The following is a 15,909-nucleotide window of genomic DNA, read 5'->3' as shown; positions in this document are numbered from 1 at the left end:
TAACCATTTTTTTTCCCAGGGAGAGTTGTATTACATTTACAGGAGAGTATATTTTGGTTTAGTCATTATCCACTGGGCAAAGCAAATTAGTGGGCTTCGGCCCACTGCTCCCCCCCATTTATGTTTCTCCTCTCCTGAAAAGAGACTTAAGCAGCCCTTACTGTGGGCAGTAGATATTCAGCCATAAATGTCTATTCACAACGTTTGTTTTCAACTTAGAGAGTTCGCAGGTTTTAGTTTACGCCAAGGTTTAGCTAGTAAGAGCAAGATGGAAAGTGAGCAACAACGTATCTCTACAAGTGTATTCATGTTTGATTGTTGGGATTTTGGTTTTAGTCTGACAATCGGGGTGGGTGGGTGGGGTTTCTGTTTTTTTTTTTTCTTAAGAAATTAAATGCTGACATTGTGTTTTTACAAGAAACACATCTTACAGCCAGTGGAACACAAGAAATTGAAGAGGGAATGGGTAGGACAAGTTTTTGTGTCCTCATTTAACTCCAAAGCAAGAGGAACTGCAATTTTGATAAGTAGACACATCCCCTTCTGCGTCAACAACACCATCTCTGATCCCTCGGGCAGGTTTGTTTTGGTGCAGGGACATATGTTTTTGGAGTCTTGGACCCTATTGAATATTTATGCTCCTAACTTCGATGACCATATGTTTATTCAGAATGTCTTCCTTCGGGTCGCTCAAGCACCACCAGGATGGCTACTGGCTGGAGGAGATTTACATTTTTGTTTAGATACAGTTCTTGATAGGTCCTCTGATAAACCCTCACTTCTTACCAAAGCCGGCAAGCTCACCATGTCATTCATGAAAGATCTTAATTTGCTACACATCTGGAGACAGTTGCACCCACAGGATAGGGACTACTCTTTTTATTCACACCCACACAACACACACACACACACGCATAGATCACTTTTTTACTTTCAACCCAACTGTTTCATAGAGTGTTAGATATCGAGTATCTCCCCAGATTGCTTAGTGACCATTCTCCTCTGGTATTATCAATCTCCATTCCTACCAAGGTAAATGGAGCATATAGATAGAGACTAAATTCTACACTCCTGAAGCAACCTGAATTTTGTGCATTCATCAAAGAGCAGATGAATATTTTTACTTTGACAAACAAACCCTCCGCTCCTGAAAGTTTCATTTTTTGGGATATATTGAAAGCCTATCTGAGGGGACAGGTCATTTCCTATACTAAAGGGTTGTAGAGAAAACACGGTGCGGAACTGAATGTCCTTGAATCTGAAATCACTGAGCTAGAGAAAACCTACCAAAGAGGCCCGGCTAAAGATCTATACAAGCTTTTGTAAATAAAAAACTGAAATATAATACTCTGAACAAATATCAAGCTGAGAGGGCCATCACTAAATCAAAACAGCGTTACTATGAGCTTGGAGAGAAAGCACACAAAGTATTGGCATGGCAACTGAAAGCAGAGGAAAGTAAGAGGACAATTAATGCTGTAGAAACTCTTTCTAATGAGATATCTTTCGACCCTACTGAAATTAATTTTAAAGCTTTTAAGAAATTAAATATGACAAAGACCTCTACACTTCCCAATCAAGCGATGATCTATCAGAGATCGACTCCTTTCTCTCCTCTCTCAACCTCCCATGCCTGTCAGAGATCGACTCCTTTCTCTCCTCTCTCAACCTCCCATGCCTGTCAGAGATCGACTCCTTTCTCTCCTCTCTCAACCTCCCATGCCTGTCAGAGATCGACTCCTTTCTCTCCTCTCTCAACCTCCCATGCCTGTCAGAGATCGACTCCTTTCTCTCCTCTCTCAACCTCCCTTGCCTGTCAGAGGAAGACAGAGAGCGCCTGATTGAACACTTCTCACTTCCTGAATTTCTGGAGGCCATTACATCCTTACCTTCTAATAAATCTCCTGGGGACGATGGCTTCCCTCCAGAGTTCTATAAAGAATTTAAGGAGCGGTTGGTCCCCTACCTTATGGAGGTACTTAAAAAAGCCAGGGAGGACAACTGCTTTCCAGAGTCTTTCTCTCAAGCAGTGATTACTGTAATTCACAAGAAAGGGAAAAACCCGCTAAAGTGCGCCTCCTATAGACCAATCTCTCTCCTTAACACAGATTTTAAACTGGTCACCAATAAACTATCTAAGAGACTGGAGTCATCTTTTCCCCCTAACAAAAACAAAATACCTAGTGTCACAGTCTCCCTCGACGCTGAAAAGGCCTTTGATAGGGTTGAATGGCCATACCTCTTTCGCGTCTTGGAAAAGTTCGGTTTAGGTACCGTGTTTGTAAATTTGATAAAATCACTCTACAAATCTCCTAAAGCTAGGATTGCTACCAATGGGATTACTTCCTCCTCTTTCCCTCTTTATAGGGGGAACAGACAAGGTTGCCCAATTAGCCCCCACCATCGAACCTTTGGCTATTAGAACGTGCCCTGACATACATGCCAGCAGCATACCACCATGCATACCACTGCTGGCTTGCTTCTGAAGCTAAGCAGGGTTGGTCCTGGTCAGTCCCTGAATGGGAGACCAGATGCTGCTGGAAGTGGTGTTGGAGGGCCAGTAGGAGGCACTCTTTCCTCTGGACTAAAAAAATATCCCAATGATCCAGGTCAGTTATTGGGGACACTACCCTGTGTAGGGTGCTGTCTTTGGTGTGTCCTGACTCTCTCAGGTCCTTAAAGATCAAATGACACTTATTGTAAGAGTAGCAGTGTTAACCCTGGTGTCCTAGCTAAATTCCCAATCTGACCCTCAAACCATCACAGTCACCTAATCATCCCCAGTTTACAATTGGTTCATTCATCCCCTGTAACTATTCCCCAGGTTGTTGCTGTGAATGATAATGTGTTCTCTGTCAACTTACCTGGTAAAATAATAAATAAAATACATGGCTTTGAGGTGGGCCTCCATAAGTTATCACTCTTTGCGGACGACCTTATCTTATTTCTAACAAACCCAGAACACTCCCTCTCTCACTCGCAGATCCTACTACAGTGTTATAGTTCTTTCTCTGGCAAAGAAAAAAAGAAAAAACCTTGAATGAGTAGGTGTTCTAAAACTTTTGACCGGTATTGTATGTGTAAATAAGGTGTAAGCAATATGGTGTAAGCTTCACCACTTTCCTGATTATACCTATCCAGACCCTTCAGAACAATCTGCGGGTTAGGTCAGGGCCAAAGAGGAGGGGTAGGGAGTGAATTTGGACCAGCAAATATTAGCCTATTATAGGCCTATATGTATTTGAAGCTATAGCTACACCTAGCCTATTATAGACCTATATGTATTATAATCTATATCTCCACCTAGCCTATTATAGGCCTATATGTATTATAATCTATATCTCCACCTAGCCTATTATAGGCCTATATGTATTATAATCTATATCTCCACCTAGCCTATTATAGACCTATATGTATTATAATCTATAGCTACACCTAGCCTATTATAGGCCTATATGTATTATAATCTATATCTCCACCTAGCCTATTATAGGCCTATATGTATTATAATCTATATCTACACCTAGCCTATTATAGACCTATATGTATTATAATCTATAGCTACACCTAGCCTATTATAGGCCTATATGTATTATAATCTATATCTCCACCTAGCCTATTATAGACCTATATGTATTATAATCTATAGCTACACCTAGCCTATTATAGGCCTATATGTATTATAATCTATATCTCCACCTAGCCTATTATAGACCTATATGTATTATAATCTATATCTCCACCTAGCCTATTATAGACCTATATGTATTATAATCTATAGCTACACCTAGCCTATTATAGGCCTACATGTATTATAATCTATATCTCCACCTAGCCTATTATAGGCCTATATGTATTATAATCTATATCTCCACCTAGCCTATTATAGACCTATATGTATTATAATCTATAGCTACACCTAGCCTATTATAGACCTATATGTATTATAATCTATATCTCCACCTAGCCTATTATAGGCCTATATGTATTATAATCTATATCTCCACCTAGCCTATTATAGACCTATATGTATTATAATCTATAGCTACACCTAGCCTATTATAGGCCTATATGTATTATAATCTATATCTACACCTAGCCTATTATAGGCCTATATGTATTATAATCTATATCTCCACCTAGCCTATTATAGGCCTATATGTATTATAATCTATATCTCCACCTAGCCTATTATAGGCCTATATGTATTATAATCTATATCTCCACCTAGCCTATTATAGGCCTATATGTATTATAATCTATATCTACACCTAGCCTATTATAGACCTATATGTATTATAATCTATATCTCCACCTAGCCTATTATAGAACTATATGTATTATAATCTATAGCTACACCTAGCCTATTATAGACCTATATGTATTATAATCTATAGCTACACCTAGCCTATTATAGGCCTATATGTATTATAATCTATATCTCCACCTAGCCTATTATAGGCCTATATGTATTATAATCTATATCTCCACCTAGCCTATTATAGACCTATATGTATTATAATCTATAGCTACACCTAGCCTATTATAGGCCTATATGTATTATAATCTATATCTCCACCTAGCCTATTATAGGCCTATATGTATTATAATCTATATCTCCACCTAGCCTATTATAGACCTATATGTATTATAATCTATAGCTACACCTAGCCTATTATAGACCTATATGTATTATAATCTATATCTCCACCTAGCCTATTATAGGCCTATATGTATTATAATCTATATCTCCACCTAGCCTATTATAGACCTATATGTATTATAATCTATAGCTACACCTAGCCTATTATAGGCCTATATGTATTATAATCTATATCTACACCTAGCCTATTATAGGCCTATATGTATTATAATCTATATCTCCACCTAGCCTATTATAGGCCTATATGTATTATAATCTATATCTCCACCTAGCCTATTATAGACCTATATGTATTATAATCTATAGCTACACCTAGCCTATTATAGACCTATATGTATTATAATCTATAGCTACACCTAGCCTATTATAGGCCTATATGTATTATAATCTATATCTCCACCTAGCCTATTATAGGCCTATATGTATTATAATCTATATCTCCACCTAGCCTATTATAGACCTATATGTATTATAATCTATATCTCCACCTAGCCTATTATAGGCCTATATGTATTATAATCTATATCTACACCTAGCCTATTATAGACCTATATGTATTATAATCTATATCTCCACCTAGCCTATTATAGACCTATATGTATTATAATCTATATCTACACCTAGCCTATTATAGGCCTATATGTATTATAATCTATATCTCCACCTAGCCTATTATAGACCTATATGTATTATAATCTATAGCTACACCTAGCCTATTATAGGCCTATATGTATTATAATCTATATCTCCACCTAGCCTATTATAGGCCTATATGTATTATAATCTATAGCTACACCTAGCCTATTATAGGCCTATATGTATTATAATCTATATCTCCACCTAGCCTATTATAGACCTATATGTATTATAATCTATATCTCCACCTAGCCTATTATAGACCTATATGTATTATAATCTATAGCTACACCTAGCCTATTATAGGCCTATATGTATTATAATCTATAGCTACACCTAGCCTATTATAGACCTATATGTATTATAATCTATAGCTACACCTAGCCTATTATAGAACTATATGTATTATAATCTATATCTCCACCTAGCCTATTATAGACCTATATGTATTATAATCTATATCTCCACCTAGCCTATTATAGGCCTATATGTATTATAATCTATATCTACACCTAGCCTATTATAGACCTATATGTATTATAATCTATATCTCCACCTAGCCTATTATAGACCTATATGTATTATAATCTATATCTACACCTAGCCTATTATAGGCCTATATGTATTATAATCTATATCTCCACCTAGCCTATTATAGACCTATATGTATTATAATCTATAGCTACACCTAGCCTATTATAGGCCTATATGTATTATAATCTATATCTCCACCTAGCCTATTATAGGCCTATATGTATTATAATCTATATCTCCACCTAGCCTATTATAGACCTATATGTATTATAATCTATATCTCCACCTAGCCTATTATAGGCCTATATGTATTATAATCTATATCTACACCTAGCCTATTATAGACCTATATGTATTATAATCTATATCTCCACCTAGCCTATTATAGACCTATATGTATTATAATCTATATCTACACCTAGCCTATTATAGGCCTATATGTATTATAATCTATATCTCCACCTAGCCTATTATAGACCTATATGTATTATAATCTATAGCTACACCTAGCCTATTATAGGCCTATATGTATTATAATCTATATCTCCACCTAGCCTATTATAGGCCTATATGTATTATAATCTATATCTCCACCTAGCCTATTATAGACCTATATGTATTATAATCTATAGCTACACCTAGCCTATTATAGACCTATATGTATTATAATCTATATCTCCACCTAGCCTATTATAGACCTATATGTATTATAATCTATATCTCCACCTAGCCTATTATAGACCTATATGTATTATAATCTATATCTCCACCTAGCCTATTATAGGCCTATATGTATTATAATCTATATCTCCACCTAGCCTATTATAGGCCTATATGTATTATAATCTATATCTCCACCTAGCCTATTATAGACCTATATGTATTATAATCTATATCTCCACCTAGCCTATTATAGACCTATATGTATTATAATCTATATCTCCACCTAGCCTATTATAGAACTATATGTATTATAATCTATATCTCCACCTAGCCTATTATAGGCCTATATGTATTATAATCTATATCTCCACCTAGCCTATTATAGACCTATATGTATTATAATCTATATCTCCACCTAGCCTATTATAGACCTATATGTATTATAATCTATATCTCCACCTAGCCTATTATAGACCTATATGTATTATAATCTATATCTCCACCTAGCCTATTATAGAACTATATGTATTATAATCTATATCTCCACCTAGCCTATTATAGACCTATATGTATTATAATCTATATCTCCACCTAGCCTATTATAGACCTATATGTATTATAATCTATATCTCCACCTAGCCTATTATAGGCCTATATGTATTATAATCTATATCTACACCTAGCCTATTATAGAACTATATGTATTATAATCTATAGCTACACCTAGCCTATTATAGGCCTATATGTATTATAATCTATATCTCCACCTAGCCTATTATAGAACTATAATAAACTCCTCTATGAAGATGCACTTATTGTTGCATATAGCCCTATATTGCCTATTTGAAGGTTAGTTGGACATTTAATAAGCTATAATAAGTTTTTCCCTGGTACAAATGGCAAGAGGAGCCCTGCGTGGCCTAAATAGTGTAACTCTGTATCGTCCCCTTCAAAACGCCCTAATTCTTCATAACACCACCCATGCATGTCCACTGATGTGGGAAGTTGCCTACATATTCAATCTAAGTATTTGATATTCCCATCACTTTTGCTGATTCTTTTCTCATTCCTCACAATAAAATCACTAGACCAATCCACTGCTCAGTATGTCAATCAGCATTGTGCCGCCAGGTGCCTATCTTAGTATGCTATAGTTACTGAACTTTTATAATGTGAAATTCTATATATTTTTTTATACCATGAATATATCAATTGACATCAATTAATTTCGGTAAAACAACTATTAAATCATATGCTGTTGTAAATAGGCATACTATGTTATTATTCTTCATCAGGTAGGCTGTCATTGTAAATTAGATTTTTTTTTTTTTTTACCTTTGTTTAACTAGGCGAGTCAGTTAAGAACAAATTCTTATTTTCAATGATGGCCTAGGGGGTTAACTGCCTGTTCAGGGGCAGAACGACAGATTTGTACCTTGTCAGCTCAGGGGTTTGAACTTGCAACCTTCCGGTTTCTAGTCCAACGCTCTAACCACTAGGCTACTCTGACTTGCCTAGTTAAATAAAGGTTAAATTAAATTAGCCAGTAAGCTTTAACAGGACACATGTCATACCATTTGAAAGTATTGTGTAGGGTACAATGCCCTGCTGAAATATATAGTTTGGAAACAGTACATTCCCCTCAACCACATTAGAAAGATGATGTCGTACCATTTGAAAGTATGGTGTAGGGTACAATGCCCTGCTGAAATATATAGATTGGGAAACAGTACATTCCACTCAACCACATTAGAAAGATGATGTTGTACTTACAATGTTGCAAGGGAAACTTTTTATTACATAAAAATAAGTAATTCAGACTATGTAATCGATTGAAACACACACACACACTCAGAGCTGTTACTGCTTAATGCATTTATTTATTAAGAGCTTTATTTATTTATTTTAGCAGTCCCATTGAGACCAAGGACTCTTTCGCAACTCACAACAAACAAAAGAAAATCCCAATCATGACATCATAGACAATACTTGAAGAAAATACAACAAAAAACAATCATGAAGAACAAAACACATTCCTCGGTAAAGAGGTCTTCAAGCAACAGTCTGAGTTGCTGATGACTTCGCCATAGCCTAGGACCGGAAGAAACACAGGAGAGGTGAGGGGAAGAAACACAGGAGAGGTGAGGGGAAGAAACAGAGGAGAGGTGAGAGGAAGAAACACAGGAGAGGTGACCGGAAGAAACACAGGAGAGGTGAGAGGAAGAAACACAGGAGAGGTGAGGGGAAGAAACACAGGAGAGGTGAGGGGAAGAAACACAGGAGAGGTGAGAGGAAGAAACACAGGAGAGGTGAGAGGAAGAAACACAGGAGAGGTGAGAGGAAGAAACACAGGAGAGGTGAGAGGAAGAAACACAGGAGAGGTGAGGGGAAGAAACACAGGAGAGGTAAGAGGAAGAAACACAGGAGAGGTGAGGGGAAGAAACACAGGAGAGGTGAGAGGAAGAAACACAGGAGAGGTGAGGAGGGGAAGAAACACAGGAGAGGTGAGAGGAAGAAACACAGGAGAGGTGAGAGGAAGAAACACAGGAGAGGTGAGAGGAAGAAACACAGGAGAGGTGAGAGGAAGAAACACAGGAAAGGTGAGAGGAAGAAACACAGGAGAGATGAGAGGAAGAAACACAGGAGAGGTGAGAGGATGAAACACAGGAGAGGTGAGAGGAAGAAACACAGGAGAGATGAGGGGAAGAAACAGAGGAGAGGTGAGAGGAAGAAACACAGGAGAGGTGAGGGGAAGAAACACAGGAGAGGTGAGAGGAAGAAACACAGGAGAGGTGAGGGGAAGAAACAGAGGAGAGGCGAGAGGAAGAAACAGAGGAGAGGCGAGAGGAAGAAACAGAGGAGAGGCGAGAGGAAGAAACAGAGGAGAGGTGAGAGGAAGAAACACAGGAGAGGTGAGAGGAAGAAACAGGAGAGGCGAGAGGAAGAAACAGAGGAGAGGTGAGGGGAAGAAACAGAGGAGAGGCGAGAGGAAGAAACAGAGGAGAGGCGAGAGGAAGAAATAGAGGAGAGGCGAGAGGAAGAAACAGAGGAGAGGTGAGGGGAAGAAACAGAGGAGAGGCGAGAGGAAGAAACAGAGGAGAGGCGAGAGGAAGAAACAGAGGAGAGGCGAGAGGAAGAAACAGAGGAGAGGTGAGAGGAAGAAACACAGGAGAGGTGAGAGGAAGAAACATGGCAACAAATGCGCTGAAAAAGACACATCCCTTCTCCACTAGCGCGTCATCGGGCAAATTACATTTCCTTGGATGGGTTCAGAAGGTGAGTCGGTCAGGGGTCAACGTCAGGAGACCAGGCTAGTCCCAAGGGAGGGGGTGGCGGCCTTCTCCCTCTCCTGCGGGAGACAGCGAGACCAAGAGGAAGAGGCAGGGGTGTTGTATGATTTCAGAAAGCATAGTAGGAGTCATCTGATCTCTCAGCAATAGGACTTCTATCTTCATCTGAGTTCTTGTCTTCATCAGAGTCATCAAAAAAATCCCCTCCTCCCAGAATCAGCTCGTTGTAGGTGTTCCTGATGTTGACTTGGTCTTGTGTCAGTTCACTCAATCTTCTCTTCAGGTGGCAGAGAAGGCCATTCCTTTCTCCCTCTGACAACTCCACTGAATTGCCTAAATGTCACATGTAAAGCAGTAAATGATTTACCCTTCCATTAAACAAAATAGTGTGGAGGGTATTTGTAAAGCAAGACAAAAAAGTTGGTCTTGCAGCTGTAGGGACAGTACCTCCTGTGTTCCTGCTGCTCTTTGTAGGCTCCCCCCAGTGCCTCTTCATCTCCTTCACCAGGATCCACTCTTCCTCCTGTAGTCTGTTCACCAACATCAGTCTGTCCAAGATTGCCTTTTTTGATGACAAGATGGCTGTTGCCTGTGTGATGTAAACTCACAGAGGTTTATAACAGAACAGCAGCAATGATTGCAGCCTACGCTGAAGGTAAACATTCAATCCCAATAGATACGTTCTGCAATCATATATTTACTGGTGCCAAGTCTCTCCCATGGCCACACAAAGCTGTCAGTATTGAGCAGCTCGTCCACTGTGGGGAGCCTAAACTCTGCCTTGCTGTTGGTGAAGTTGAACAATGGCAGCTGTCAAGGCCGCTTTGTCCTCAACAATTTTTCTCTGAATCTGATGTCTCCTTTTTGTTGCCGTCTGAATAAAAAGGGGTGATTAGAAGGACTGTAAATTCAGATATATTACATGACTATAAGTTACAGAACTACTATAGAGGCACGAAGAAAGAGAGTACAAAGCAATCAACTCATTTCTAAAGTATTTGCTGTCATGCGGTTATAACATTATACAAAGCATACAGAGTTGTAGCTCACAAGATACTCTGCTGTTTATGGTCATGTAATTTCTCAGTTTAATTAAATGTTTTGCATGAGATCAATTAATAACATAGGTCATGGATACATTTTTTAAATCATAAACATGGTCTGATGTGTATGACTAATGCATTTTCTTTCACAAATCAGTTTCACTGCTTGATTAAAAAAGGTGTTTGAGGTCATATTGTTGTTGGGGCTTACCTGTCTAATGGTAGAGGTAGTGTTTCCTCTGTTTCACACTGAGGTAAAGCCCCTCAGTCTTCTTCTGGAGATGCCCCGTCTACCCTGTTTGACTATCCTGAAGTGTGGAGGTCAAACATTAGGGCAAGTTACAAACATGACTCCACTGACATCAATGCAATTATGAAGTTGAGAGACAGAGAAACATTTGCTTTTCTACCTGTTGGATTCTGCCTTGAAATATACTTATTCCTGTTTGAGTGCTGCATCAGATGACCTGGCCTCCACAATCACTCGAGCTCAACCCAATTGAGATGGTTTGGGTGAGTTGGACCGCTGAGTGAAGGAAAAGCAGCCAACAAGTGCTCAGCATGTGGGAACTCCTTCAAGACTGTTGGAAAAGCATTCCAGGTGAAGCTGGTTGAGAGAATGCCAAGAGTGTGCAAAGCTGTCATCAAGACAAAGGGTAGCTACTTTGAAGAATATAAAATAGATTTGTTTAACACTTTTTTGGTTACTGCATATCTGTTATTTCATAGTTCTGATGTCTTCACTATTATTCTACAATTGAGAAAATAGTAAAAAATAAAGAAAAACCCTGGAATGAGCAGGTGTGTTCAAACTTTTGACAGGTAATGTATATGTTAGGGGTCAATGAAGGGTGTATAGGAACTTTGGGTATGGAAAGTTACTGAGTGAGACAAGGGGAATTGCAGAAAGTTCATATTCTGATCAAACATGTTATTGCTGAATATGAATATTTCTAAGAAAGGAGGCAAAGGCTAGCAGTTTAGTTTCAGTTCCTGATAAGGCAGGCCAGCTGCTGAGGAACCAGGACAATGAGGGATGTGGAACTCAACTCCAGAAAAGGTCAGCCATTGAAGAGAGAAGACACTGCTGGGAGGGGGGCCACAGGGGCCCATCCCGAAGACCATCTGTCTACAGACCTATCCCATACACACACTGCTGGGAGGGGGGTAATAGGGGCCCACCCTGAAAACCGTCTGACTACAGTCCTATCTAATACACACACACTTCCACACCCGTGAGGGTTCTAGACTTAGGCAGGCCATGACAATACCAGTGAGAGGAACCTATTATGTTTCTGCCTAACAACAGATGAGTGTTTATCTTAGACATGCAAGGTGGCAACTCCACCTAGTCAGAAGGCTTGTGGGTAGAATAAACTTGGTTTGAGCTTTTTCTGATTGTCCGTTTCAGTTTCTGCTCTATTTGTTCAGAACCTGACATAGCTTCAGGCCACTGCTGGACCTCCGAAACCCACTCCTGAAGCACAGAGTCGTTGATGTCCAGCTCTGCCCGCTTTTCAAGGAGGCTGGTCTCCCCCTTCAGTCTTTTGACATTCTGAAAAAAATACAATTAAATTTAAGGAATAACATAGGTGAATGTTTTTCAAGTGAATCACACTAAAATATTTTATTTTAATGGATACAGTCATCTTGATGTTTCCCTACATCAAGATGACTAATAAAATAATGAAAAACTGAGCCAGGATTACAGACAGAAGATCAGGAGTACAGACAGAAGATCAGGATTACAGACAGATCAGGATTACAGAAGATCAGGATTACAGACAGAAGATCAGGATTACAGACAGATCAGGATTACAGACAGAAGATCAGGATTACAGACAGAAGATCAGGATTACAGACAGAAGATCGGGATTACAGACAGAAAATCAGGATTACAGACAGAAGATCGGGATATACAGACAGAAGATCGGGATTACAGACAGAAGATCGGGATTACAGACAGAAAATCAGGATTACAGACAGAAAATCAGGATTACAGACAGAAGATCAGGATTACAGACAGATCAGGATTACAGAAGATCAGGATTACAGACAGAAGATCAGGATTACAGACAGAAAATCGGGATTACAGACAGAAGATCGGGATTACAGACAGAAAATCAGGAGTACAGACAGAAGATCAGGATTACAGACAGATCAGGATTACAGACAGATCAGGATTACAGACAAAGATCAGGATTACAGACAGAAGATCAGGATTACAGACAGAAGATCAGGATTACAGACAGAAGATCGGGATTACAGACAGAAAATCAGGATTACAGACAGAAGATCGGGATATACAGACAGAAGATCGGGATTACAGACAGAAGATCGTGATTACAGACAGAAGATCGGGATTACAGACAGAAGATCGGGATTACAGACAGAAAATCAGGATTACAGACAGAAAATCAGGATTACAGACAGAAGATCAGGATTACAGACAGATCAGGATTACAGAAGATCAGGATTACAGACAGAAGATCAGGATTACAGACATAAGATCAGGATTACAGACAGAAGATCAGGATTACAGATAGAAGATCAGGATTACAGACAAATCAGGATTACAGACAGATCGGGATTACAGACAGAAGATCGGGATTACAGACAGAAGATCGGGATTACAGACAGAAAATCGGGATTACAGACAGAAGATCGGGATTACAGACAGAAGATCAGGATTACAGACAGATCAGGATTACAGAAGATCCATGTTGGTGAACTTCCTCTTATTCCAGCCCATTTCCAGTAGTGTGATGATGTCTGTCTGTACTGTTGGAAAAATATTGTCAGTCAGCTATTCTAGTAAATTACTACTGTATGCCTAACCAATCAACGTAAAGATTGCAATTACAGTCGTGTAAGATAAAATAGAAATCATTAACATGACATAACATCATTGTAGCATGGACTGCTTTGTCTACCTCCTACCCTTCGACCAGTTGCACCTGCCGGGAGAACTCAAGCCTCTCTACCGTGGCACGGTGACAGTCCAGGAGAGGGGCAATCCTACGATTTGATTTCGTTAGGGTCATGTGACCTGGGGTTCAAGCCTACCTCAGGTCAATACCCCCTCCTACCATTTGATTTCCTTAGGGTCAAGCGACCTGGCTTCCTGCCTACCTCAGGTCAATACCCCCTCCTACCATTTGCTACTCTGATAAGCAGAAGTAGGATAGTGTATGAGGGTCAAAAGCATGTCCTGTTAAGGTGTGAGGGATTTGTGATAGAGAAGCACAGGTTGTGTTTTTCTGAATTGAGGGAGTAGTGTAACGATCCTAGCCTTGATAAGTCTATTAAGAAATCCCCCGAGGGATTACTCTGTTGGCATCTAACTTTGGGTTCCTTTAGGCTATGGGTTTCCCCTTTCCTCTGCTCCCCCAGACGTTTCACATTTTTGTTTTAACCCTTAACTGACACACATGGTTCAATTAATCAACTAATCATCAAGCCTTTGACTGTGAACGTTCTGGGGGAGGGGGCAGTGGAGAGGGTTGAGAAACCCTGTTTAAGGGTCAGATGCCCCAGGGTCAAGCTCTATTTCAGTCAGTACTCACCCCCGCCATTAGCTGCTATATGGCCACCTGTTCCGGTAAGGTCCATGTCGTCCACTCTGACTTTTGATGACAATAATATACAATTAACGTGAGGCAGCCAGGACTGGCATATGTTATCTATTCAGAAAAAAAATGGCTACTCTTTACATGCGTAAACAAACACACAACTAAATAGGTACATAACACTTACCATGTCTTGAAGCCTTCTTAGACCTTTGAATCCGGGTCTTTTGTAAATGTTGTTTACCTCTGCTGTCCCTCTCTATCCATTGGACAGGGGCAAGGCTAGTGGCAGGAGCAGGTGACTGTTGCTTTGCAGCTCGCTCCTTCCGATCCTAAAGTATTTATTCAAATCAAACAGACTTGGAATCTGTCTGTGATTTAAAATGACAACAACAACAACATTGTGGTATGTACCCTCAATTCAACTGCCCTAAAAATATACTGGGGAAATGGGAAGAAATGTCACTTACAGCTACAAAGCTGGTTATTATTATTTATGAGCTAGATTTGTGTATTCATATTTACACAATTGGTATTCAGACAGCAAAAAGAGAATTACAGTTTACAGTTTAAAATATACAGACACCTGTGTCGCTATGTAATCATATTTCCATGGGACACACACAGGCCATAAATAAACTAGCTATGCCATCGAAGATCTAATTCAAATGATACATTGTTTCTTCTGTTATATGTTATGTATTCTGTGCAGAGTAATTGTTTATTTTAGGTTGGATCTGGTATTCAACACAACCATCGGTATAATAAGAACAAACACAACGGTCAGTTCCTGGGTTGAAATGATAAAACATCCTATCTGGTAATACGTGAATCATGGGAGATTTGAGTTTTCACAGTCCGTAACTCACTGCCAGACACTATTAAATAATTAAATAAATTCATTAAAAAAAAATATATATATATATATATATATTTTTTTTTATGTACTTACACAATTTATATTATTGATTGTCTTTTTACATAATTAATTATGGAGAGCAGCGAGCTAAATAGACCCAATGTTCACTGGGTTTGCAACCGGCGGGAACCAAAAAGCTAACATTAGCATTCAAGATATTGTTGGCCAGAGCGAATAAATAGAACTTCCCGTCTACAAGATGAACCAATATACCTAACTGATTGAAATAAAAAAAAGTTTAGAACTATGTCGGCCGAAATACTGAAAATACTAGATTATTTGTAATTTACCTCGTTCTCACTATAAAATAGCCAGCTAGCTTCAACCAAATAAGCAGTTATGTTTATTCGTACTATAGGACAAACTCAGGGCGCATCAAGTTTAAAGAGATTCAGCAGGGGCGTGGCATCAGAGGTATCTGGTGTTATTGAGTTCGATGCGCCATATATTTGTGTTATTAGCACATAAAGATATGGTGCTTATTTGTACATATAGTACATTCTTAATGAGAGACTGGGTTGTCTGTACAGCACATATACAACTATCTGTAAGGTCCCTCGGTCGAGCAGTGAATTTCAAACACAGATTCAAC

At 39.0% G+C, this 15,909-nt stretch overlaps 1 protein-coding gene across 1 annotated transcript; it reads right to left on the bottom strand.

Moving 5' to 3' along the window:
- Positions 1–8,382: 8,382 nt before the first annotated feature.
- Positions 8,383–12,378, bottom strand: LOC135567331 (uncharacterized). The gene is made up of 2 exons (XM_065014754.1): positions 10,234–12,378; positions 8,383–10,119 (listed from the first exon to the last, which is right to left on the bottom strand). The coding sequence occupies exon 2, from the start codon at positions 9,713–9,715 to the stop codon at positions 8,588–8,590; it is 1,128 nt and encodes a 375-aa protein (XP_064870826.1). The 5' UTR covers positions 9,716–10,119; positions 10,234–12,378; the 3' UTR covers positions 8,383–8,587.
- Positions 12,379–15,909: the final 3,531 nt, after the last annotated feature.

This window comes from Oncorhynchus nerka, unplaced genomic scaffold (genome assembly GCF_034236695.1).
Source record: "Oncorhynchus nerka isolate Pitt River unplaced genomic scaffold, Oner_Uvic_2.0 unplaced_scaffold_48___fragment_2___debris, whole genome shotgun sequence".
NCBI classification, from domain to species: Eukaryota; Metazoa; Chordata; class Actinopteri; order Salmoniformes; family Salmonidae; genus Oncorhynchus; species Oncorhynchus nerka.
Note: the sequence above shows the minus strand (reverse complement) of the source record. Positions and strands in the feature narration are given on the sequence as shown.

Excerpts from the sequence above, each read along its gene's own strand:
- LOC135567331 (XM_065014754.1), bottom strand. The coding sequence starts at position 9,715 with ATGTGTCTTTTTCAGCGCATTTGTTGCCATGTTTCTTCCTCTCACCTC.